The following is a 27356-nucleotide window of genomic DNA, read 5'->3' on the forward strand; positions in this document are numbered from 1 at the left end:
TTACCTCAACATTCCAGATGATTCCAAATTGAAATCCAGGTAATTAGTCGAAATAACCCCCACGCACGAGGAGATCACTCGACTCCATCTCGAAGGCTGCTGACGGCAAAGTATAAATGAAGCGTTCTGTTTCCTCATGTTCACGCTTGGCACACATTGGGACCAAAATAGACAGTACTGTTTTTTTTTTTTTGCTTTGTATTTTACAGCAAAAAAAAAAGGATTTTTTTTTCAGAAATGCACTGGTTACAAAAAGTTTAAACATTCCTGTTTAACTCGTTCACTGCCAGACATTTTCAGACCCTCTTTTCCCCTAACGTTTGAAAAAAAAAAAATATATATATATATATATATATATAAATACATTCCTGGAATGGCTGGACTGGGAAACGACAAATAAATTCATCAATGGCAGTGAATGAGTTAATTACCGGTATTTGTGATATACATTAAAAAAAAAAAAAAAAGGTAAATAATTTCAAAACTTCCAAAAGTTCAGATGACCTAGGGTTAGGATTTAGTAGATGCCTGGTGCTTTACCTGACCCCGACTGCTATTTTGAACTGTTCATAATTCCCTCCTCGCTTGAAGGTGACCTCAGTTCCAGCTGAAAATTCCAAAACATATGTTTGACGTCAACACGAACTCGCTTTTGGGACTGTTTTTCTTTAGCTGGAACTGGGGCCTTATAGAAGGAGGTGGGAATTATGAACAGTTCAAAAATAGCAATCAATACTAACACAAAATATTTTAGGCTTCTGCTAGTTCCTCAATTTTTTTCGATTAAGTAGCACAGGTCGGTCACATTAATGCTGGAAAAATGTTTTACATGATTCCTCTTGGTCTACTTTTGCGTCCCAAAAAAAAAAAAAAACGCATCCGCGCAAGGGTGCGTCGATTTTTAAAAATGTATTTGAAGCGCGCATATAAATAGGGGGGAGATTTGGATCCCCGCAACCAAGCATCTTAACTTTGAGATTTCATTGGGTTCCTTCCATCTAAGCAAGGCTGAATTTTTTTTTTTTTTTTTCACCCCTAGCCCCAAGCAGCAGAGACAACAAACTGAGGAAATTATTGCACTTCAAATCAGTCATATATCATAAGCTGCAACATGCTCTGTTGGTTAGGGTAATAGACAGAGAAAACTGGCTTTTTTTTTTTTGTTGTTTTTTTTTTTTCTGATGGCTGGTTTGCATCTAATGCTGTGCCCTTGAGCTAGATACTTAACCTTAGCAGCTCCAGCAAACACAAGGCCTTCTAAATGGCTTTCAAAGTGTAAACCTATCTTCAGATATAAATTTCTCCTGTCAACTGGTTGAACATTTTGCCCCCTATGAAATGACAGGGAAAAAAAAAAAAAAAAAAAAGACACCAAACTCTGTGTAACACAATAAAACTGTATTACATTTGTGCTTAAAATTATTACAATTACAGTATTTACAAGCGTTGTCCTAAAAAATAAACATCTCATGCTGGATGACACATAAAATGAAAGAATTGTACAATAGGCAAGCAAAAGGAAAATATTCTTTTTTTTTTTTCGTTTTTTTTTTTTTTTATGTACACCTACATTTTACAGAAGACATTTTGAAGTCAAGAATGAACGCCGAGCGCAGCTGGACAGTTTACTCGGGACGAGGAGGTCAAGATGATGAGGCCGCGAGTGGCGAGCGGAGTGGCGCATCCGCCATCGATTGCATTCAAGTATCAACGTGTTGAACGAAGCCAAATTCAGGACGAGAACTGCTTAAATAAATAAAGCGACTGAAAGTTAACCAAACCCCTTAAAGTCATTTCATACACCTGTACAACTGCTACAACAACAACAACCAGCCTCCTTGAGCGTATCTCCAGATTCCCAAAAGTTAATAAATACACTTCCCGTTTAAAAAAAACAAAAAAAAATGAGACTCCAAATACAGGTGGTCAAATACTGCTAAAATTTGATGGGAATTTAAGGAATGGAATCAAGACTAGTCCAGGCCGGTGATTTTACGAGTGTGAGGCCCGGCAGACTTTGTAAACCAATGCGCTACTCTGGCCCATAAGGCCCTGTCCCATTTATCGTTATTATTGGCTGTTAACTCATTCACTGCCATTGATGAATTTACACATCTTTTCACAGTCCAGCCATTCAATGCCAGGAATTTATTCATTTCCATTTTTTTTTTTTCCATTTTTTTTTGGTTCAAATGTTAGGGAAAACGAGGGTCTGAAAATGTCCGGCAGTGAGTGAGTTAAATTCAAACTGCTGTGCAAAAGTCTTGGGCAATTTGTTGTGGTTGGCTGCGACACTCGATATCGAATTGACCTTTTGAAAATGGAGGGATTCCGTTTTTGGGGCTAGGGTTAGTTGTTGTCAAGCTGCTTCGCGCCAGTCTGATTCTTGAAGTTGGGGTGTTCCCTTGATGCCGTAGTTTAAGAGCATCAACGTTTTAATACATTCTTCCTTGTCTAGTTAAACCCTGACATCGCATCTGGATTTTGGCCTGTATTAGCGCCAGTTCTCCCCCCGCCCCTCCTGCTAGGTGGCGATGATTGAAGGGAGGAGGATGGGAGTATACCGACAAACTTGACGTTCCGCTTACAGAAAATGTTTGTGGGGATGTCCGCTATGTATCCAATTTTTTTATAAAAACTAGAATGAACACAACAACGCCGAGGCCTTTTGCACAGAACCGTATACCAATCGCCTTGTCAGTAAAAACGAATACATTGGAAAAACACGACAAACCGATCAACCCGATGTTGACTCCACAGACCAAACCAAGACTGCATGAGAAAAACTCCTCCAAAAAAACGAAGAGCGATTTACACACGCGCACCCACGCACCCACACAAGTATTAAATTAGCATTTTTTTTTTTTTTTTCCCGAGCTCCTCTGTTGACACTTTACAACATCCAGTAAAAAGGTGTTTATCCCAAAGACACACTGATTGACAATACCTCTGCGTGTTTTCGATTCAAGTCGTCGGAACGCGCAGTCCTCGTCATAAAAGGTGACACGTGCGAATATCTGTCCAGCAACTTGCTTTGGGTTGTTCTGAGGCCAGTGTCTTTGTTTGCCGAGAGGAAAGAGGCAGCGCTTGTCAGTCACAAACAAACAAAAGGTTATTTTACTTCAGAGTCCGCTTCCGGGGGCCGCCGCCTGCCATGTCGCAGTCTTTATGGCTATTCTGTACAGTCGGGTATCTCCCGTTCCAGATGAGGCTTCGTTTATGTACACGTGGGGGACAGGAGCTGGACAGGAAGCGATAGGAAGTGCTTTTTGTTGTGTGATTGCAAGCGTTCCATCAGTCTTCTCCCACTCTTCTGTCTTCCTCACTACCCCCCACACCGCCCCCTCATACGAGGGTCAGCGGACCTGGGGGGCGTAGCCTTCCTTCATCAGGCCCTCTTCGTAGTCCGTCTGGCACAGGATCATGTTGTTCTTCAGGAAGAACTTGTCCCCCACGCAAAACCTGGGCGACAGGAGGGGAGAAGAGCGGTGAAAAAAAGACAACAACAAAAAAAAGCTGTAAGCTAGCAAGGGGACGCTGCTAGCTAGCGCTGTGCCAAACTCCTTCAGCTAGCTAGCGTTGTGCCAAACTCCTTCAGCTAGCTAGCTAGCGCTGTGGGGAAAACATTTGTAACCGTGCGGTTGGTGGCGGGGCGTTTCTTTGTTTAGTTCCCTTCCACCGTTAGCGAACCCCGTTCATCCCCAGCAGCCACACATCCTCACAAGTGGGGGTCTACCGTTATTTTTGACCTTTCAGCGCGGCGCCAAGTGGAGATTATGTCGAACGAGAGGAAACTCTCACCGAATTGTCCTGAGGGTCGCTTATCTCCCTTCAGGTTGGACAAGGTCGGCGAACACCGGTGCCAGTGTTTACCAGAGGGTACGGGGGCGGGTTTGTGTGTGTGTGTGTGGGGGGGGGGGGGGTGTTTCGGCGGCAGTTTCTCCTCTTGTTTGACTTTCAACGGATACTAAGAATACAAGAATTCATAGCTGCGAGCTGCGCGGTAGCTTGTGTACCTGACATGCTCGTCGTGTTTATTCAGCGCTGGAGGGCAGATCGAGCGCATGATTTGTTACATCCGTTTGGGACCAATTAACAGATAGAGCATAAAAGGTGAGACCGGTGCATTTTGGGAAAGAAAGCAAAAGGCATGCTCCGAGGAAGGGATTACGATTACTTAGGAAAACATTCGATGAAGCTCGACGCTCAGAACTGATCCAACATAAATCACCCGTCACGCTACCCGGCTCACAAGTGTGGACGAACCACCTTATAGACCACTAGGGGCACTAAAGTAGCTGGAATTGGGTTTCGGTGGCAATGACGACAACTAGTTATTTAATAATATGTTAAGTGGCGTACTCACATATTGACAAGTGGGCTAAATTTGAGCAGCAAAGGCCTTATTCTCCGAACTCTGAAGTGCACAGGCAGCTGGCTGACTCCAAAATATTGTGCATCGGAGAAATCCGAAGTCTGATTATCCTGTGTGCTTTGAGTGACTTTACCCTCCCCGATCCCAAAAAGTTGGCGCCGACTATCGTAAAGCGCGCAGCATTTACGAGAGGGAATCCTGATGTGCGTGGTCAACAGCTGCAATCGACGTGCAGCAAATCGGCGGTAGGGATCGTTATACGTGCGATGTGCTGTCTTGGTCGCCTGAAGTTCGCCGCACGCGATTTATTTCACGCTTTAACTCAAATTTCTACATATTGCTACTTGAAAATAAACGCCTCTAAACTCTATTATTTTTCTGCTTACACTGTGTCCACTCTCATAATGACCTCATGTCAACCTGTTTTTTTTTTTGTTTTTTTTTTGCACTCCTTCTCTCCTCCAGTCAAATTGTTTCTCCCCCTTTTCACCTCCCCGCGCTCGTTTCCTCTCCCCTATTTCACACAGACAAATTGTTTCTGCCCGGTGAAATGTCAACAGCATATGTGACATCTGTGCGCCAATTTTGATGAGGATATTACACTGGGGCCCATCACAGGCGTGTCTAATAAAGGACGTTTTGCCGCCTCCGACTATTTCCAGTTCCTGGAACAAACAATAGCCGAGTGTATTTTCTGCGGTTCTATTAGGTCAGGCTTGGAAAGTGGTTTGCTGTTACCGCAACTTCAAATATAAATAACAGCCAATTAGGGTGGAACTAGATTTATGACTAGCGGATCGTGATTTATGACTCGGACGCAGTTATTTGGAAGGAAAGTTCCAAATCCAGTAAAAATGGATAAAATACTCAAAGCGTTATTTGCTCACCATATTATCAGCCTTTACTAATGACGCTCATTTAAAGGAGTCCCTTGACATCATTAACACAATTCCACGCCGAGTTGTATTCCGATTATGGTCCATAGTCATACAGATGCTTAGCGTGCATGCAGTCATCGTCCTCTGACGCTGTCTTCATCCCTCCCTTTCGCTTTCTTCCCTCTCTTTACCGAGAGGTGAGTGTGACTAATGAGTCTTTAGAGACCTCTTGTTGTAGGGGGGGGGGGGGGGGGGGGGGGGAAATGGCTTCCACAGGCTCACACTTAAAAGATGCATTGCGATGCCAGCTATATGCCCCGGAGGCACGTGTTAACTCGAGTAGTCGCTTTCCACTCAAATGAGGAAACGGGAGAAAAAGTGAGCCGTGCCACATGTAGTTAGTGTTCGCAAACACTCAGCATTATGAATGGGAGCGCATCTCTCCGTTGTCGTCAGACAGCGCAAGGACAATCGTAGAACGTGCCTTGGAAAACTCTTGTTTTCGCAGTATGTTGAGGGTCATTAGTCATCTGTACTGTGAAGCGTGGTTCTATCACTTTTTGTATGCGAGCAGAGTAGCTCCTTGAAATTCATCTTGTTCCTTCAGTCAGCAATAACATGCCCACGCCGCAGCCCTGCCTCCAACCGCGTTATGTGGTACGCCTTGGTGAGGTCTTTCCAGCCCCGTATAACCATGTCCGTTGCAGTCGTTTTTACATTTTTTAATTGATTCTTTTGAAACTTTGCTCGTGTCCTGTTTAGTCTTTCTCAGGCCGTCTAATGGTTAGTTGTGCTTCTCGTTGCGGGCAAAAATCGGTTGGAACTCGGGATGTAACCATTGGCTCAAGCACCGATTCGATTTTCATACCCCGATTTTCGATTCGATTCGAGTTTTACAAAAATTGCTACCGTGCTTGTCTCCGTGCACTAGTGCGGTTCTGCGGCCATCCACAAACGCAATACGCAATGATGTTTGGCGCAAAAGCATCATTTGATCCACACATTCATAATGTGCTATGCATCTGGAATGAAAAAAACGTTCCAAGACGTCATTTTCTAGATGAATGATTCGATTAATCGAATCGATTAATCCTGATGCACAAGAGTGGAAAAATGACCATGACGCATTATAATAAACGGATAAGGAATTTCCGCACTCATTTACAGTTACTAGGGATGTAACGACTAATCGATTAAACCGCGCATATTCGCCCCGATTCGATTAATCGATTAATCGGGGCGAACCTCTTTCAAATCGATTTTCGATGAATCGTTACATCCCTAGTAACTGTAAATGAGTGCGGAAATTCCTTATCCGTATATTATAATGCGTCACGGTCATTTTTCCACTCTTGTACATCAGGACGAGGAAGGACGATTGTGTTCCCCGAGTAGTCTTCCCCGCGCAGGCTCCGGGTTTTCGACACCAATCATACACAAAGTGACAACTATGTCCCTTATTGCCTATTAGGCCGCTGTCTAACAAGCCCGACTCATGACATACAAGGCATCCGTGGCTGGAGCTTCCAATTGGCGTCAGTCTCTCCTTCCAAGGCTCGAGTATGGAAACCCACAGCCCCCCCCTACAACCCCACCCCCTTATCAGCACTGACCTTCGCCTGCACTGTCACCCATGCTGCTCCTCTCCGCTCTAACCTTCCTCCAGCCTCCCCAGACTGTGGCCTCCAGCTCATCAGGGGGAAATTGGGCCAGCACTGGATAGATGATGAGGCTGGACGACAGCCTCATCGATTAGCTGTCCCCCACGGCTGATCTGTGGCTAACTGCTTGCTAGATGGAGGCTCATATCTCCTTCCTTATTCCCAACACCTCTTTTCGGAAACAGTCGCCTGTTCCTTTTCGGGGTTTGGGCTTGCTCGCTGCCGCTCAGGTGGGGAGAATAACAAGGGTGGCGATTGGGAAGGTCACGACGGTAGATTTATGTTTGGTTTAACGGAGTGAGGCCGCATCGGCCGCAGACGCGAGGAACCAAGGCTGACGTAGGAGTCGACGTTTTCACTGGTGGACCACGGGCAAGAGGGTAGTCACCCCTCTTTACTTGATAACATTTCGGAGTGGAAAAAAGTGGGAGGCAAAAACAAAAACAAAAAAAAACAAAAACAGTTAAGCGTCAGATAAGCGGTGATGCTTATCAATTCATCACACTCGTCGTTGCTTTGCCTGGCAATACATAGATTACTGTCAATTTGACAGTGATGGTGACAAAAGAACAAAGGTCATGGTCACTCGCTCCCGTGCACTAATTGGCCCATCACTTAACCGAGGCCTTTAATAGCAGAGCACGGCGATGACTATTAGAGCCGTACAGTGATGGAATCAGAATAATCACCGGCCTCCGAGTTCTCTTCGGTTAGTTTGAATGCGCCCACAAAGAAACGGAAGACACGGGGGTTGATAAACGGGAGACTAAGGGGGGGGAGTCGGCTGGATGTTCATACGTGATTGTAGCAATTCAACCTTCAAACGCCAATTTGCGCGGCGGCTGACCTGGAGGAGCGACGGATAATTACAGCGCCTGACCCCTGCCGACCCGCCGATCGCCTGCTCTGTTTATCAGATTTCACATTTTCTGACGACGTTCCGCAGAGAAATCTCTGGGCCATTTGCGAGATGGATTAGATTGCTTTATTGAAGGGCCTGTCGGGGGAGCGGGTCAATGGAAGGGGAGGCGAGGGGTGGGATGGCTGGCGTGGGGTGGGGGGGGGGTGTCTTTCGTGTTTGTTTGAGGCCGGGGAAATGAGAGGGGACATAGCCGGTGCCAGTGAACAAGGCAAGCGGCGGGATCGGTATGCCAGACAAAGCGCAGGAGCCCATTTTCAGGCCATCCGAAAACAAGGCCGATAAACTATTCAGGAAAAGTGAGATCCCGAGAGAGCTGGGAGCAATTTGCTGAAGGTCAATCTATTAATCACACGATAAATGTTGAGCATTTTACCTAACCTAAACGTATTACTCTCCGCAAAGGCGTATTAAGGCAACGCAAACAACAGAGATAAGTTGGACCATTGGAACGATGAAGTAGCAAATTAGTGAGAATAAAGTTTTAAAATAAGGAGAATGAATGCATCACTTCTCAGACTGCTATGGGTAGAATCGTGATGGGATTTCACAAGATTTCCAATCTTTTATTTTTGGTTTCTTTTAACATGAACTTCTTTGTTGTAGTTTCATTTTCATGTGTATGTACTGTGGGTATCTGCACCTGCCAAGAATGCTGCCCGGATACGTCTGTGGGAATTTTTGACGTTCACTCTTTAAAACGATTTTGTTTTGACAAACGCGACTTTAATTTTCAATTAATAATCATTAATTGGAGTGTAGCATGGGCTAGGGTGGACCCACAGACGATTTTGATGATATCAATGATGGATGATTGGAGTTTCGATTCTCAGTTCCCGATTTTCAATTCGATTTATTAAAAACTGCTACCGTGCTGGTCTCTGCGGACTAGTGTGGTTCTGCAGCCATCCGCAAACGCAATGATGATTGGCGCAAAAGCATCATTTGATCTACACATTCAAAATGTGCTATGCACCTGGAATGAAGAAAGGTTTCCAGATGAAGTTAATCAACTCGATTTTTCGATTAATCGATTAATGGGGGCGAATCAATTTTAATTCGATTTTCGATAATCATTACATCCCTAGTCAAGATTATTACTTTATGATAGGCCTCAAGAAGTAAACAATTATGTATGGACTATAAAAAAAAAAAAATACATTTTTAAAAAAAAGAGAAAATAATGAATCGTCATGCTTATTGGAATGTGAAAAATACGTTCAAAATATTGTCAAAAAGCCATTATCTGTAAGTGTCCAAATATTTATGTCCATATACCGGCTGCAAAAAGCCAGTAACAAACTGGCAAACAAAAAGTCAAAGCTGACGAACAGCTTCAATTAAATCCGGTGCCACACCATAAACCGTGGCCAGACTCCGGCAAAAATTGTGATGGGCATCTAAATGGTGCCTGCGAGGCCGCGGTGGAGCGTGCGAAACACACAAACGTCAATTTTATTCAACAGTTCATCAGCCGCCTTAATGTAAAAAGAAAGATTTGCCCGCGCTTAAGTGGGTTTTAATGTGGGAGAGCAGGCTTGGCCTGCCTGGCTCTAGCTGATGAAGATTAGCTGACTTCTTCTATTAGGAAAGGCTGTCTGGTGCAGCCGGCTGAAGTGGCAAGACAATAACCAAGTGCTAATTGTGCGTAACCAGGTCTCCCGCCTTTTAGTATGCGCCGTGTGTCTGGCGAGTGCGGATGCTGGCAACAGAGAGAGTAATGTTCTTTGTGTCTGATTGTGCTTCTCGTAACCTTCGCAAATGCAAACTCAATTGCGGTCACCTACCGCAGCAGAGATAGCTTACGTTTCCTTGCATTGAATTACAAGATGCGGGCGCGGTGCACGGAACCAAATGTTATCTATAACCCCATGTCGGCATTCCGCATTACGACCACTTGCGCAATCAATTGAGAACAAATAAAGAGGGTCTTCCTTCACAAATATAGCAATCGACTTTTATTGAGACTGTCAGGGGGATATTGATACTGTATATCAATACGCTTACAATGATAAATATTTTGACACTGGAACCTCTTGAAATCCCACTAGCGCCTTCATAAAACCTTCGGTAACTCAACGAGTGCTTTTTAGATCACATTTTCAAGTTCTGAAGGGTCGGGCAAGTTTGAAATAAAGTCAACTATTGCGATTGAAAGATCCGCACGTTAACATTTTTAATCATCAAGCTAGTGTGAAAAAGCTAACCATTGCGCTCAAAATAGTTTGAGCAGCCTTGTCAGGGTTCTCAGATGGTGTTGTTTTAAGTTGAGACTTTGGTATTTTGATTATATCTTGACAACAGGCGCGTCTTGAGAATTTTCTCACGAGGCTAAGTTGTTAGCATCTAGGATAACTCCAAAGTAAAAGCCCGAGCCAAATCATTTTGTAATTGACGTTTTACGGTCTCGGTGAGCCGCGGCCGTTGTCGTTTCTCGGGAAAGTCGCACGGGTGTGAAAATGACACGAAGTTTCGACTTCAGAAAATGTGATGGAAGAATATGTACGGACAGCGAAAGGGGCCCCTCTAGCTTGGCCCTGCCTCAAACTCGACTGTCGTCGAACAAGATCATCATCTCCGGGTCCATCCGGGGTATCTCTCTGGTCACTTGTTAGAGTGATAAATCTCCCAATGTTCAACTATCATCGGCAGGGTTAGTACGCCTCGATCGTTCTTCCCCGAGCAGCCATTTGGCCGGATACAGGTAGCGGCGGGTAAGAGACGGCAAGTTCGGCCCGGTTCAATCACTCACCTCTGATTGCAGAGCTGGCACGCGAAGCAGTCCAGGTGGTAGACGTTCTCTTTGGCTCTCATCACCATCTCGAAGGCTGGAATTAGCTTGCTGCAGGCCGCGCAGTTCCCCGTCACGCCAAACAACCTGCGCCACATAGAACGGCTAATATTAGCGTCTGTAAAACGGCAACTTGGGGAGGCCTGCGCTTTCCGGGGCAGACGGGCACTTTTTCCAAAAAGAAATACGCCACCGATGAAATGACTGGGACTCCTATACAAAGGAATAATAACTCAATTACTATATACAAGGTATAATGATTCATTTCTGCTCCGCTTCTGACATTCAAGAATGAGGAAAAATCGAGACGTGTGAGGCACATATAACTTTAATCACTTTTTAGTGCCGTTCCGAATTCATACTAACAGTGGTTAACTTGTTTTTTTTTTTTTATGGCCTTATGAAAAAGCCCTGATTAAACAGATTGAAATGTTCCAAAAAAAAAAAAAAAAAAAACAAGAGCGCACCTTCGCATTTATAGAGTGATGCTGCATATATTACAGTTTTATTATGTCCATTTTCTATCTCACTTATTTTGTTCAGGGTCGTCATCAAGAGTGGGAGCTGAATTCGCAATCAAGTCAAGCGAATTCAACCGCTACCGCTTTATATGCAGGGTCATGATGGGGATCTAACAAAAAGGCGGACTTTGGAAATCATTTTTTAAAAGCCGCTTCCCTAATACAATTACAGTGGTGCCTTGAGATAGATCGCTCTGTGACCTTGTTTGTAACTCAAAACATCTTTTTCCCATTAATCTGTTCCACCATAAAAATTCTTTGTAATGTGTTTTTTTCCTAATAGGGAAAACAGCCTTCTATAATATTTTTGCATAATCAATCAGAATTGAAAGAAAACCTTTTAGTCCGCGTACACTTTGGCCAACTCGGCGCAGTACACAGACGCATGTAAAGAAGACGGTCACCGAGATTAAACCGTTAGCGGGGGGGACGACAAGCGATCCTGTTTAAGCTAGTAAGATAAACTACTTACTTTTGAGTTTAGGTTGACTTTGTGGTTCAAACTTAAAGCCCCAAAAAAAAAGAAAACTGTTATGCTGCTGCGTCAACACACCGCCGTACACTCCGGTTCTTCAAATAAATGAATGAATAGGGTTTTGTGAAGCACTTTGGACACCGCGTGGTGTCGATAAAGAGCTATATAAGTGCACGCTACAGGTTTTTTAAAAACCTATTAAGGCCTAAAGCGCCCGGCGAAACATCTCTCTAAAACCCAAGGGCGACTTTAGAATCACCCTCTAAAAACCTGAAGTTTTCCCGGAAATGGGACACCGCCAAAATAATTGATATCTCAGCCCCTGTAGCAGATAGAAACATACTTCCAAAATCATTTGAGAGCTTTCACACAGGCCTGAGTTTATTATCATTCACGGTTTCAATCAAAAATGTTCAAATAATGAGTCAGCGCAAGAGAAGCACTATTTTTTATGATAAAAAAAAAAATCAAGTGGACCATCATCTATTCTGTTGCAAAGCCTGTCGATATCGTCATCTACAAACATATACCACATATATATATATATATATAAAATATAATAATACACAATCGCGTCGTCAATATCAGAGTAGCGTCGCTTATTTCAGAGATTCCGCGATCGTCTGCGTCCGCCATTACTGCTCCAAAAAATCCTACAGGGCTCACGACACCGTCACGTGTATATTCCGATGCCTTTCATTGGCTAAGAGACCGGAGAATTGGTTAAAAAAAAAACAAAAAAAAAAAAAAAAAAGGAAAATTACTTATACACTTTCCCGGCTGTAAAAGTAGGAACACGCAACGTAGGAACGCGCTCCCGGCCTATAAGGTTGAAACGCTCGCTAACGTGAACTCGAATAGCAAACAGATACTTCCTGTGAGTCCTGTCTGCATGTATCAAAAATATCACTTGCTCATAGCGTCAGACCACCGCCACACAGATGCTATTCATTAGCCCATCCATGATGTTTTGTTAGCATTTAGCTAAACGGACTTAACTAGAATAAAGTGCTGGTTAAGTCTGACAAAACAGACAAACTGAGAGTTGGCAAATGGGTAAAACTACCTGACATGCTGATGCAGACTAGTATAGGTCGTAAAAAAAACTGGATTGGGCCTGGCCAAAGCATTAAAAAAAAAAAAAAAAAAATACAGGGCCACAGCTTGTGCCATTGAAATAGATGGAACATGGCTTCCACTACTGCCCAGGGAGGACCCTATTATTTCTCTGCCTGCTCCAGGGACTTTAATGGGAGTATTCATTAGGGATTCAGGGCTGTTACTACACAGCGACCTAGAGCAGGCTACAAGGGAGAAAAGGAATCTGATAACGAAATCATATAACAAAATAACCTATTAAGCAGACTTCTTGGGGCACTTTTAGCCATCGTTGTTAAAATGATAAAACGGCACGCCACTCTCGGAGTCTGTAAGAGATCGCAATCTGATAAATGATCTCGGGGCTTGGGATATGCGGCGTTGTTTATTAACCTTCAGAAAGTATGTTTCCCAGAGGCACAGGAAGCAGATAGATTGCGCCCTCATGAATACCTCCAGAATTAAGGGCCACTGTCAACACACCTTGAGACAGTGAAGGATATTGCTTGTAACGCCGTAGCGAGGTGAAAACAAAAGAAGGCCTCTTCCACGGATTATTACTGACTTAATTAAAAGAATTATGCCTCCTCCTTTGAGCCCTCTAAATTTAGATTTGTCTGCGTTTTTGTTTTTTTTTTCCTTTCCTGCACAAACGCGTATCGCCAAAAGGCGCTCGTACGAAATGGATGAAATGATGACTTCTCTCCTTACAAAGAACGGTAATTGATCTAAAAAAAAAAAAAAAACAAGAAAGAGCCAGAGATGATAGATTTAGTGCGAGATAATGAGCACGTGTGCTGGAGCCTAACAGCGGCACTTTGTGTTGCGGCGTACGACAAAGTCGCAGCGAGGCGCCGCTTACTCTGCAGGGGTGAATGTCCTTGTCTTCCACTAACCCGAATCATTTTCAGATAGCATGCTCTCAAGGCTCCCAGATTATAAATGATGGAAGGTATCGGCGTCCAAAAAGGGAGGTTAGAGTCTTTCGGCCTGTCGGATTGTATCAAAACGCTGTTCCGTTTCACCGTTTCATCGGCGGTGTCGGTCCTGAAATGCGTCCGGCTCGCTCTGTTTAAAAAGTCTGTCACGCTACTTTGCTTCCAAAGATCCTCGATAGACGTCCTTGTGCCCTGTTACTATTCCCCCGTTGCGTCCAGCGCTTGCAATCGATAACAAAAGACTCCTACTTTCCGCCGGGATCAGTCGATGTTGAAGTTAAAGCCTTAAAGGACACGGAGGAAACTTTGCTCGGAGGTCAGATTGGGAGAAAACGATTTGAAAATCGCTCGGTGATACAAAACGACATCACATGTGCCGTATTTACTCAAAGGCCAACACAGACGCATCTGCTGCGTTGGGAAGCCGCGCCTCAGTCGACTTTGCCTCAGGGTCAAGTGGCCCTCTGACTTTACACATCAAGTACCACCTGAAAAATACTTGGTTCTCCGCGTACCACCGTCACAACGAAAAAAGAGTTCATAAAATGCGACAGAGGTTTTATTCCTGAAGCGTATTCAATATTCGGTAAGCCGCCAAAACATTATGCACGGTTGGAACGTTAATATAGGAAAATAAAGACTGTACTTATATCACGATTCAATTCAAGGTAGTAATATTGATGTGCATTTAATGTGCTTAAATGCTTTGAAGGAAACGGTGCTTAAAGTTGAAACGCAACTGGATTGCGCTTGACTTTAAAAGTTAAACACGACTGAACTGTACTTCAGGAAAAAAAAAAAAACGGTCTCGTACTTGAGGCAGTGTCACAGCTCATTGCGTTACTGTCGTGGTTTTAATGTTGTCAATTTGATTTGTAGTTCATTCATTGATTCTTGAGCCTACTCTCACTTTAAAATATTACTGTACGGAAAGTTTTAGAATGGCAACAGTTTGACCCTGGGACTTATTTTCTGTTGCCGTATATTTTCCTTTGGGATAGACTGTCTTCTGAAAAAAAAAAAGAAAAAAAAAGAGAGGTTCAGATTAAAGTTCTAATTTCATTCCAAGAGGACACTATTTTTTTTTTTTTTTTTTTAAAGCCATCATTCTAGACTTTGACTTCAGCAGAAAAAATTAAATCTTTGATAATGTTTTCCAGCCTGTGAGCGGCATTTTTCTCGCGTCGGTGATGGATGTGCTTATTGGGGGGGGACTCATTGAAAAGAAAATGAGAAGCCAAAAGACCCCCCAGGTTCCTAAACAGACCTCCTGGCTGCTTCTCATCCACTTGTTTGCTGCATAATTCATTTGCTACCTATGTGCTACATTAACCACTGCGTTAAATGATTCAACGTCGCCTTCCGGCGTGCGCTCGCTTCCGGGGACAACACATCCGTTTGCTTCTCGAATCAAACCATATTCCCCCCCCCCCCCCCACCTCTCCCAACAAGCTGAGCGGCGGCAATACGAGAGCCCGATGACCATCTTTTGGACGGCGGTGGCAGCTCCGGTGTGGCGTACGCACTTCAAAGCGGCGGGCCGGCCTGCCTCGCCCTGTGGGGGGGGGGGGGGGGGGAAGATGGATGGAGCGTACCTGCCACTCGTCTTTCGCCGCTCCGCCAGTTTGATGTCACCGACGCTAATGGCTCTCAGGGGAGGAGGCAAATTAAGCGTGCTTTTGCTTGTAATGAATTCAAAGGCGCAAGCTCGCACGCAATCGGAGGATGACGGCTTAGAGGCCTTGCGCAACCCGGGACCCAAACCCTGCCATTCAATACATTTAGCTGCGCATTATAATTGCTAATAAATAAATACGTTTCTCATGGCCTTCTCTCTTATTCTAACAGCTGCCTGTTATGTCTCCAGGGCTGCCGGATAACAATGTAAAACAGCAGGCTTGACATACACTTAATATCCACGGCTGACAAGACAGCATGTATATTTAAAGGGGTTGGCGATACAGCCTGAAATTAAAATTCATGCCTTGCGCAAATCTGAATTTGAAAGGGTATTGATGCAGTCAGTGCTCAATACCTTGTATTGTCGGTCAGAAGGCGTTCACTGTGTATTAGAGCCCGGTACGGCTCAGTGGTACCTATTTGATGAGTGGAGAGAGAGAGAGAGAGAGAGAGAGAAAAAAAATAGATACCAATTAAATTATTCCACAAGGCTTTAGCCCAGTGGACCCCAAAACCCGATCGCAATCTACGAGGCACTCGTCTCCTTTGGCGAATGCACAAGCGGTGTCATGCCAAATGGATTGTTTCAGCTTTGGCGAACTAAGTGTGTCAAAAATACGACTCCCTGCTCATTACTGGAGTGTTGGGAATGACGTACCCTACGATGGAATATATTTATCCATTGGATTTGACTTGAAACACAAAAGTTCTGCCTTCAAACTCCGCCAAGGTGTAAAGATTGAATTCTGCATGTCGACGCAAAGGATTCCTGCCAAAAAAAGGCGTTCGAATCATTACGTATAGAACTGAAAGTACCGTATATTTACTTTTGATAAAATGTATAGAATCATTCTCTCAAGGCAAGTTATGAAACAACCCACAATTATTCACATCAACAGCAAAGCACAAACCACCCAACGAGGTGAAAACATCACTGATCACCTTCGATCCAGTGCTTCCAGCCAAAATTAAACAAACTGAAATCAAACATAAAAGAAAGACGATTACACATATACTTAAAGCAACTACATAACTATGCCTCAAAGTCTGCTAGCTTAAGGCTAACACACAATGGGCTAATAGCATCCGTGTATTTGAACGCCAACAATGGCGCAACACGTAAACAGACAATTAAAAAAAAAAAAAAAAAAATATATATATATATATATATATATATATATATATATATATATATATATATATATATATATATATATATATATGGTTTACATTTTGTAAAAAAAATAGATAAACCTGGCCACTGGTGTGTTTCATCGGACAACCTTACTATTAGTATTATTATGAATTATTATGACGGGTTGAGTTCCCGTAGCCATTTAAAATTCCAGCCGCAGCGTTCCTGCTCTTCCTCCTCCCCCCGATCTCCATCTTTGCCGTCCCTCCCACCACTTGAATTGCCCCGGCCCCTGCATGCATTCATCAGCTGCCGGATTAGAATTTGTTTCCTCACAAACCATTGATCATCGGCCTATTACTAGGCAAATGACAGTTAATTACCCACTACATTAACCACTGGGACCCGGGGACCGACTCTCCGTGCCATCAGTCAACATGATGAATGTGGCAAGTTCAGTAATGCATGGCCATTCCCTCGTCCGCCTGCCACGCCGAGAACAACCCCGGGATCTCACTTCCAGGCACCCAAGGAAAATCTATGGTAATCTGCATAATTACAGGCTCAGGGTTAATAACAGACAAATGATTTGTTGCATCTCAACATGGACTTTTTTTTTTTTTTTTTTTTTTTTAATGGGATTGCGCTTAGTCCATTTGCTGATGCGGCCTGTCCGTAACTATGAATTTACTCACGGGGAGTTTGTTGAATGAATTCCAATGATACCACGGTGCCCGGGTTTTTATAATATAGCCGCAAAGTAAAGAAAGTCAAAACAGGGCGGGTAGGAAGGGGGAAGGGAGACAGTTAAAAGTGGCAGATGTAATCAGACTCTCGCGTTCTTCAATTTAATACCCCCAGCCTGTGTGATTGTCAGTGATTAAACAACGTTTCGGGGCAAAATTATTTCAATTACCGTGGCCATGACCTGGGAATTGTCCGCGGGATAAGATTTTCTTCCTCGAGTGCCCCGACTTGCTTGGCTGCCAGCCTCTATCAGTTCTCATCTGCACCTGGACTCTGATATCCTAATGATGAATTATGGCCCGCTTTCCGGGAGTATACAACGCAACGTTCCCCCAGTAACTGTCAGCTCGGCGAGACGCCACAGAGCGCCACCTAATTAGCTCCCGTATAACCTCTACCGAGAGGTTTAACAACATCTGCTTTTCTACATTAAGCAACTTTCAGGAGATAAGCCATACGCGCAAGGTCATGTTCTTTGCTACTTTGAGCAAGTATTCCGAGTAGGGCCGTGCACGAATCGATGGTGAGTCGAACTGAGTAGCGGAAAGGCTGTTGAAACGATCACGGAATTTTGACTCAGAACACGTCATAACATATTGTCGGAGAGGAATGTTTGGATGACATGTCCCATTTTCCCATGTCTTCCCTATCTATGTGGGGAGTTCACATGCTATGTACGCACTACACTCAATCCGACGCCAGGAAGTACAGTAGTTATGGGAATATTTGGCTGGCTAACGTCTCGGCTGTTGGCCTGCTAACGCCATGCTAGCAACAAAAAACAAATGAAAGGGAGTTTTCAAGCTTGGTTGCCGGACCTGAGAGATGAACTAGCTTAGCGCTAGCTAGGATGAAGCTGGTAGCAACAAACAAGTTTAAAATGAACCAAAGAGAAAAAACATCCTTTGTTCTGCAGTTGGCCAGGATACGATGCAAGATTTTTCGTGCGCGTCCAAGCTCTAATTCATAGTGAGGATCATTGTTTCCAAATGTGTCCATAATTTCACTTACTAAAGCAACAAAGTGGCTTAACATCACTGACCCCGCTTTTGTAAACTAGTTTCACTTTGCAGCCATGCCGCTAGTGCAAGCAGTGCACATCGCATTTGGAACTACGGAAGCCCCCCAAAAATTCATCTTGACAAATTTTTAACAGAATTGATTAAATCACCCACCCCTACTTTGCATTACCATTTTTTATGCACAATAAGCATTATTGTGAGCAAAAGTCTCTCCTATCAATAGTGTCCGAAATGGGAAACAACTCAGCTCAAATCAAACGGAAAAACATTTTTTTGGCAAAGGCTCTGCCCGGATCCATTTTGAGGACGGCTAAATAAAAGATTCCGACCAGATGTGTTGCTCGATAGGCACTCTCCCAGTGCCTGCCCACCTGCTATACCATGTCGGGTGCCAGATAGTGGCACACACAAGCCCCGCAATTATCTGCACCAAACATGCACAGTCCCATGAGTCATTGCTCTTCACAGCTAATTTAACTAATCTCCACTGGAGGGGATGATCCAAAAGAATAATGCATCCAGGGGACTGAACAAGTAAGCATTTTAGTCCAATTGGAAATATCGGCAGCGGGGCCCACACAAAGACAAAAGGTGAAGAAAAGTGGCAAGATTATAAAGGCAGTTTTAGACTGACAGTTTTGAAGAGCATAACTCCATTGTATCGATGAACTAAAGTCGTGTAGTCTGGGTGTTTTGTAAACAATAAAGAGAGGAAATGTTTACAATAGATAGATTTAAGTAAGCCTGTTGTTTTAGAAATGGATCGCCGTAATGTCCTGGTGCAGAAGGAACTGGTCAGCCACAAAGTTAAGTTGCATACCGATTCATATTCTTACAATGTGTGACGAAGCCTGAGATTCAATCCAGAAACAACCGAATTGTAAACATTTTTGGTGAATAAAGTCTAATGTCGTGAATGGTTTTCGTACGGGGGAAAACATTTACGGGAACGCGTAGACTGAATCCAGCTTTTCAGTGGGGCAACTCCGTTAATGGGAAATTGCAAACGACAAAAACTTCCCTAAGAGCTTCAGTGAATGGCTTTCCCCTCAAATTAATTACGGCCGCACTTCAAACGCACCCTAAATGATATTGCCGTTGAGGGCCTGTCATTTTATTCCATCGGATGGCATTCCTTCCGCGCTTTTGGGAACCAAAACAAAGGAGCCACTCTTGACCTCTGCGAAACAAAACGTAGCCCCCTCTCATCGGGACAATTAAACCGGGGTGAAAACAGACCCTCCAATGTGTGTGTGCGTGACCCTCCTTCAGACACAATCACCGGCGCCCAGTTGACCCCTCAGCACTTTCAGATTACACGTGAAAAGCCCTCAGTAATTACAGGAAATTCACATTCGCACATTTGTGAGCTCGGTGCATTATTGGCGAGGTAATTGCTTGGCGTGTGAAGTGAGTGGTGACGTAGGGGAGGGGTTAATGGTAGCCAAGTTGTAAAGATACAGCATATAAAGAGTACTTTGCTTGGGGTTTAACAAGTAGAAAGCATCTCATTAAAAGTGTGAGTCAGAAACAGCGCAAGGAAATGTATTTTCATTTGATTATAAGACAAACCTGAATATAAATGAAATGGTTGGAATATTATTTGAAGCCAGAGGTCGGCATTCCGTCGGTCAGCCCGTCATGTTTTGCTGACGACTTGACGCATGACGGGACCCCTTTTTAAAACGACGGACCAACGAATGACGGAAGCGGGTTTTCATCCGTCATTGTAATCGTCACTAATCGCGTCCATCGGTGTTTTTCCGATGTTTTTTTGGGCCGCCGCCTGACGGACCAGCGGACTTCTAACGGACCAACTGACGGACGATTACAATTCAGTTCATCACAAAAAATGACGGACCGACGAACGATGGACCGGCAAATTGTAGTAAAATTAATAAGGTGGCTAAACAACGTGCTGTTTAAAGCGCTTAAAAAGTTGCAGAGAACCAGAAGGAAACATGTTCATTTGCAGCCTGCCCTGCGCCTTCATTGGAAAGTCGGTCGGGACTTTCTTGAAACCGGAAAAATGTATCATTTCTATATACGTAAAAGTAACTTTTTAGCAGATGGCCCAATGTTGTAGCTCGCACACATCTAATGTGGAGGATACATTCTCCCCGGCTGCATCTCGGCTAACTGACACCTTGTTGAAATGTTAACATGCATCAGAATGCATAAATATTCCCACCGGTCCCTTCAACCGAATTGTCATAGCTGTCCGTAGCAATCTCTTTACGTTCATTCAATTCTGTAATCATCCCTTCGGCAACTCTCCACGGGGAGGTACCCGAGTATGGTGTGTCGAAAAGGTCAACTTTTTTTTTTCTCACAATGTTCAAGCAATCGTCCCCATTTGACATGACGTCATTTGAGGTTGGTTCCTCTTTTGGAAGAAATCAAAGCCATGTGTACAAAGTGGAATGTTAAACTATGGACATGATGACATCGACAGATATGTTAGAGTGACTCATTACCGTCGTGTTTTTCACCGTAATGTGACAGTGAAACATTATGGCTGCCCCAAAGCGCACCTTTCCAATAGCGTAATGGCTTATTATTTCGAAGGAAAAATCTACCGATAAGGCAACAATGTGTGAAAGCCAGGCAAGCTGCGAAACAAAGGCAATATTGCCAATGAATAGACACGGCGCAATGCCAATTAAATTAATGAGATCATAGAAAGCCTCGCAGGTTTGGCCGAAAAACGGGAAGCCATTAAAGTCTAGGGGGGCTCTCGAGAGATCTGAGGTAGACCGGCTTTTAATTGTTTGTCTTAGGATAAGTGTTCGTCCTTTTGGAAAAAGTGAAGGGCAAATAGCGCTTTGGTGCGAATTGATTGACAATGACTTTCTGTGCATTTCTTTTGTCAAACATACGGAACAGAATACAAGAATAGAGAATTAGCCAAGCTTCTGGGTGACGTCGCCCATGTCACCGGCCAATCACAGGGCACAGAAAGGTAAACAACTATTCACACTCTCTTCGTAATATACAAATTAACATTCGTGTTCGTGGCTGGTTGATGTTCAAAGTGTTGACATGGAAGAATAGTTTCGAAGGATCAAAATCTTTGCAAGTCCTGTCTGTCCCACCCATTGATCAAGCCATCACCGGGGGTGGCTGAGAAATCACAGGACCGACATTTGGTACACTGCTGCGCATCCCTCTGATTGCCTATTTATCATTTTGCAGATTAAAAGCGCCCGGAAAACTGGCATAGGGCGCAATCAATTCGGCGGTAGCCGCTCTGCAGTCGCCGGCGTGCCCCCCCCCCCCAGCCTCTAAACACAACCCTTATACGAGCGGCATTGATTCCTTTAAACCCGCCCAAAACCAATAAACTTTGGACACCAATAATGAATCTTTGAATTATTTTCACTTGAATGATTCGCGCCGTTTCATTTCCAACGAGTTTGCCTGGGCAAACATTTCCGGATTGAAACCGGATCGCGTCGACACGTTATATCAACTCCGCATTCAGCAACACGTGCGGTAATAGACAGGTCCTGTATCGAGTGACGCAAGGTAGGACGTGCCAATGTTGTCAGGTGACCTAATGAAGTTGTTAATTCCTTTGTCGAGTGACTTGTTTGTCGATGTGGCCCAGCCAAGGGCACAGCAGTGTGTAGCATTAGCATTCTTGTCTTTCTTTTGGCATCCTCATGAATAAATCAGGCTGTTAAAATTGCCACATTTACATCTCATTTCACACAAGCGTAGCGCGGCAACGGGGACCGGCTCGACTCGGTAAGGCAAAGCGGACTCCTCCATTGTGGAGTGCGTTATCTGCCATATTCAGGTTTTACAAAGCCTCACGCGACTCCAATCCGGAGAGCGCCGTTATCGTGGAAGAAAGAGCAACATCAAAAACATCATAGTGCGTCCTCAAAGCCGCCACGATCAAAACAAAAATGGCCCGATAAGGTTGCTTCCCAACAAGTCGGCGTAGAATAACTCACCAAGTGCCTGATCGCTGGATCTGGCAAACATGCGGCTTGGAAGGTTGAGCGGGATGACGGTCGGGCATCGGGGGATGCACAATGGTGTCTGGCAGTTCCGCTAGGCCGCCCACTAATTGAGAAGTCGCTCAGGGGTTCAGCACAGGTCTCGCAGCCCTGCCTAAACCATTCAAATAACGCCTGTAAGTGGGGCTGACACCGACCAATCAGCAATTTGCAATGCTGTTTTCCACAGTTCTGCACCCGTCTCCCCGCTTTCACCCCGGCGCCGTTTTAACAGCTGCAACCGGCTACCATCGCCGCGGCCGGCGCTCGTCTCAGTGTCTTCCCCTGCCCACACCCCTACTTCATCTCCATAAAGGCCTCATTAACCAGCGGTGGCACACAAGGCCTCGCCACATCCACACACACACACACACACACCACGGTGTCGACACACATTACCACACTAATTGCCGGCAAACCCGAACCGACTGACTCGCGGATCAGGTTCCACCTCTCCCACACTTCCATAATGGGGCTTGACTCCCGCTCGCACACTTGCGCTAACAATACGAGACCTGGGGTTCACGTGACCTTTCTAGTGTAGAACATCACCTCTGATACCGGCATGGCTGTTCGAATGGACATGCAAAACAAAAGAGGGAAGAATAGTAGGTGTAAAGGATATGTATCATTTGGGTGTGAAATGCGTTGGTTTTTTTCGCAATCATTTATCGTTTTTTACCAGTTCCCGACCGATTCATCGACCAGCCGATATTAGTTCTTTTAAAATGATCAAAAATCGGCCAATTTTTTGCGACAGCAGAAAGTGCTTTGTTGAAATGCGCTATGTAAATAAAATTGTATTGTATTGTATCTTCATCAACAATGTCAAGGGCACGTCTGCTTTTTGTCACTGGCAGCGAATCAACATCAATGGGCGCAGGTTCGCAAGGGAGACGTCGGGCTCTCTCGGACGGGTTTAGGACAGCGCGAGGGCACATTTCCGATGCTTCCAAAACACACGGCCGTGAAACAAAATAAGAGCAGCCTATGCCAAAACTTGTGGGGATGGAGGCGGGGGGGAGGAATGCTGCGCCGCCGTGAGAGGTAAACACCAAGCCTGTTATCATCCTCTCACACGCTCGCAAAACAGACGGAGAAGCCAAATATGCGGTGGCGCTGCGTTACCGCCAAGGCTTGAGGCCCGTGACTGCAGACATGAGCCCAATTTCCACAAAGCAGTACAGTTGAGTTTGCTGCGGTATGCTTTGGAACTGCAAACTCTCATCTTGATGGGTTTCTTTTACAAAGGAGGTTGGCGATAGCTTTATCAGCTACTTCAGTAGGGTTACAAAACTGTCTGAGTTACCAACACACTTACACAGATTTCTACAGAAACATATATTGTTAGGCATATATTGAAACGGTAAGAGTCCAAGTTATCTACCGTGGTACCTCAACTTATAAGGGAACCGAGTTAGGCTTCCGTGATATAAGCCGATGCAGCAATTTTAGTTCCAAGCGCTAAATGTTGGTCGCCAACCTCAAAATAAGCCGAAGTTTCAGCATGAGGATAACACGTCGTGTATTTACCTAAACCATAACTTGGGAAAGTCGGCTAGCTTGCCATAGACAGTCGAAGGAACCTCAGCAGTACACATAAACAGATAATATAACAATACATTTTTTTTATCGTCAAAAGCGATTAAAATGGTGACTTTCTGAGTCAGGACCAAACTTTCATCTCTGGTGTTATTTAAACCAACTAGCATGTAAGATTTACATCTAAAAAAAAAAAACAAAAAAAAAAACTTAAACATTGTTTTTCCTCTCTATCAAAGAATTTACCATGTAACATAGTCCCCCAAAAAATGGGAAATAGACAAGACTTAAAACCCCACTTAATCTGTAAAGCATTGCCCAAGAGGAAACGGGATATTAATATATGCATGGAAATGACCTGCGGCACTGCCAGTAAAGAGGGGCCAGCAGAGGTCAAATAGCCGCCAAACTGCGCTTGAGTTTAATTAAAAAGACAAAGGGGGGCATAATTTTGGAGTGGACAGCGAAGATTACTGTTCAATGAGAAGGGGAGCTCAGCTCCAGCGCTTTCAGCGGGCCCGCGTCCCCCTTTCCCATAAGGCCTTGCGCCATCTTCTCATCCCTTTGATGTGAATATAGACCATTTATTAGGGCCAGAAAGGTTAATCCGGGAAGGAGAGAGGATCTCACATAGTCGGCACGGGCGGAAGAATCGGCACGAGTTGCCGCTGTGGAGGAAAGTTCAAATTCAGTTATCAGGTAATCAACTTCTCCCGTGTTTAATGAAAAACCTTGAAAGAGCAAAGTGGGACATGGTGGGCTTTGAGTGTTTAAAAACTTGATTTGCTTGAATGAGTTTAACACAATGGGAGTCAATATTCATTACGGGGAGGTCTGCTCGGTCAGAGGGGGTTCATGATTGGGACGGCCGCATGATTTACTATATTACAAAGTAACACAAGATGATGGATGTGTTCAATTGCACAAAGTAACTGACTCAATGAATTTTTCATTACCCTGGTTGATGTGTTTGGGACAGAGAATTAGATAAGGCCGCTGATGAAACAGAGCTGTGGCTGTGTATTAAAAGGCCCTGAGGGCGTCGCTTTCAGATGTGTTCATTTGGCACACTTCTGTCCAAATTTAAACAACCCCTGCTACATAATCCGACTGTAATTACCACCGTTTGGGTGGAAGGAGCGTACATACATAACTGGGAAATATCTTATTTAATAAAAGCGTATAGCACTGAAGGGAGCACGGTGGTTAGCTTGTCTACGGTCGAGTGTGGGTTTTCTCCTGATACCTTGGCTTCCTCCCGCGTTTCCAAAACATGCATGTGGGGTTCATTGAGGACTACATTTTCCATAGGTGTGAATGGTTTCACGATACGAATGAATATCAGTCATAAAATAAATCAAATAAAGGAAAAAGTGACAATATTCGACATTCTACATCTTGAAACCAGTGACTTTTACTTACAAAGTAGTTTACTTTTTCAGTATATTTTCAGTAACTTCCCCCCCTCAACCTCTCTCCCTTACACTATTATGGCGCACCTGCATGGGATGTGGTGGCACCCTGATGGCTGCAAAGTCTGGGTTGTTTCTGTTCCATTTTGTTGCACCCTGTGGTACCATGACAATAAAGCTAATCTGATTCTGATCACAAAAATACAATTGAGCCACTGAGAACTACAGTGGGCTAACTCCATTTTGAAGTAAAATAAGGTTTAATTCCATTTTAAATAAATAGTCGACAATCCAGTAGTGTACTCAGCAGTTTTTCCCGATTTATTAATGTAACACTGGGCCAACTCCCATTTACAGAATGGCCACACCTATGAAACCAGCAAATGGCAGTTTACATGACAGATTTGATGGCTGTTTGGAAAGGACAAAAATCTATGATTTCGGTCAAAACAAGTATTCTTAAATAATTATTCCCAAAAACTTAAACACTTCACCTCATATTCATCAGTTATGATCGATGCCTCGAGGTGGTGTCATCACCGCACAAAAGCCTGCGATAGATAGCAGTGAGACGGCGAGTGGGAACAAGCCAACCTGAAGATGCGAGCGGGGGGAAAAAAAAAAAAAAAAAAAAAAAAAAAGGAAAAACCTTGGAGAATTATATAAGTCTACCAAGAATACGTGACGGTGGGAAATCAATAGAGCAACAATAACAACACATAAAGGCGCGGGCGGCACAAGTGGACCATTACAGTAAACACCGTGTTCGGCTAGAGTGAGCCGTCTATTCACCGGTGAGTAATCATCTCACTGTCTAATACGCAACAGGAGGATCGGAAGGGAAAATAGTAGCCAAACAACTTCAGACTATAAGAAAGTTTGTGCTTATCACATGGATTCATTGCCGTCTGACCTAATTGACCACTTCAATTGTACGGATCACGGAAGTGCTGGTTAGGACGGATTTGGGATTTTGATCTGTTATGGGCGGGCCTTGATCATATGTACCGGTACGTCATTTTCTCAAATAGTGAGCCTTTATCAGTGTGTACCTCGCAGAAAAAAAATGAAAGCCTTCCTCAAATAGCGCCTCTCTTTTCCCATCAGAAAGCAGACAACAGCAACACCTTGATGTCTTGACTCCGCTACAAGGCCGGCAACATGACCAACCGTTTTGAGGCATTTGTGACCTTTAACGGAGCAGTATGAGAAAGCCGTTTGCAATTTTGTCACATTCAGCTCTATTAGAAACATTTGAGTATAAGGTAGGCTTCTATTCACCGCATTATTTCGATAAACGATAGGCCTGCATGACTTTTTCCCTTCGACAATCTTTCAGATCGCACCTCTCACTTTAACAGCCCACACTGCCAGATTCTCCTCTCAAGATGTGTGGGTGGAATCACGCAGCGGCATCTCGGGTGCCTTCAAATCCCGAACGCAAACAGGGGAGCGCTTTTTAGGGCTTTTGCACTCAGCCGTTAGGACATAAAGCTAATAGCTGTAATTGCCGTTTTACTGCATTCTGTCCTCAATCTTAACATGCAGCAATCAGAGCACCTTGATTGACCTTACAAAAATGTTGCAGGAACTCCCATAAAAGTTGTCATATCATTTCGCAACAATGGATGCCCATTACTGATAATATCTTCCGCATTTGTGTGCCGTGACCTGAAAATTCGTATTTAATCCAACCGGAAAAGAATCCGGGCCGTCAGCGCGGAAGCAGCGATTCCTATTATACTATTTACAGTTCGGCCATGCTTTCACAACCTTAATTATTTCCAGTGTAATCTCAAAGAGACGAGCTAATTATGCGGCGCCGCTAAAATGGTTATAAACCCTCATGAATTGCGCTAACAAGAGATATCCCATAATGTGTCTGTGATTAGCATTGCTCCCATTTTTATGTGCGCCGCTGCCACTGGCTCTGCACACATTTGAATGCTGCCATCAGAAAAGTAGCTTGGAGTGACCAAGCAGCCTTTTTCCATTGGAAAAAAAAAAAAAGAAAAAGCAATTTGCAAGTCAATCACTACCAAGGATATTATTGTTAACGGAAATTAATTAAATAAGCTAAAATCGAAAACGAAAATGCCAACACTGATTATTTTTTGCATTGCTGTGCGTACGTACAGAAGACGAAAGTTCAGTT

The 27356-nt window shown here is 44.1% G+C and overlaps 1 protein-coding gene across 6 annotated transcripts in view; it reads right to left on the reverse strand.

Moving 5' to 3' along the window:
- Positions 1-1383: 1383 nt before the first annotated feature.
- Positions 1384-27356, reverse strand: part of lmo3 (LIM domain only 3) — a 97317-nt gene continuing 71344 nt past the window's right edge. For all 6 annotated transcript variants that reach the window (XM_086022525.1, XM_086022526.1, XM_086022527.1 and 3 more), the window contains 2 exons: positions 10586-10711; positions 1384-3462 (listed from right to left, as the gene is read on the reverse strand). In XM_086022525.1, the coding sequence (XP_085878651.1) occupies positions 3357-3462; positions 10586-10711 (232 nt within the window). In that variant the 3' untranslated portion in view covers positions 1384-3356. The remainder of the gene's footprint in view (positions 3463-10585; positions 10712-27356) is intronic.

The sequence above is a fragment of the Filicampus tigris genome, chromosome 22, assembly GCF_054856515.1.
Source record: "Filicampus tigris isolate MCC_2025a chromosome 22, RoL_Ftig_1.0, whole genome shotgun sequence".
In the NCBI taxonomy this organism is placed as follows: domain Eukaryota; kingdom Metazoa; phylum Chordata; class Actinopteri; order Syngnathiformes; family Syngnathidae; genus Filicampus; species Filicampus tigris.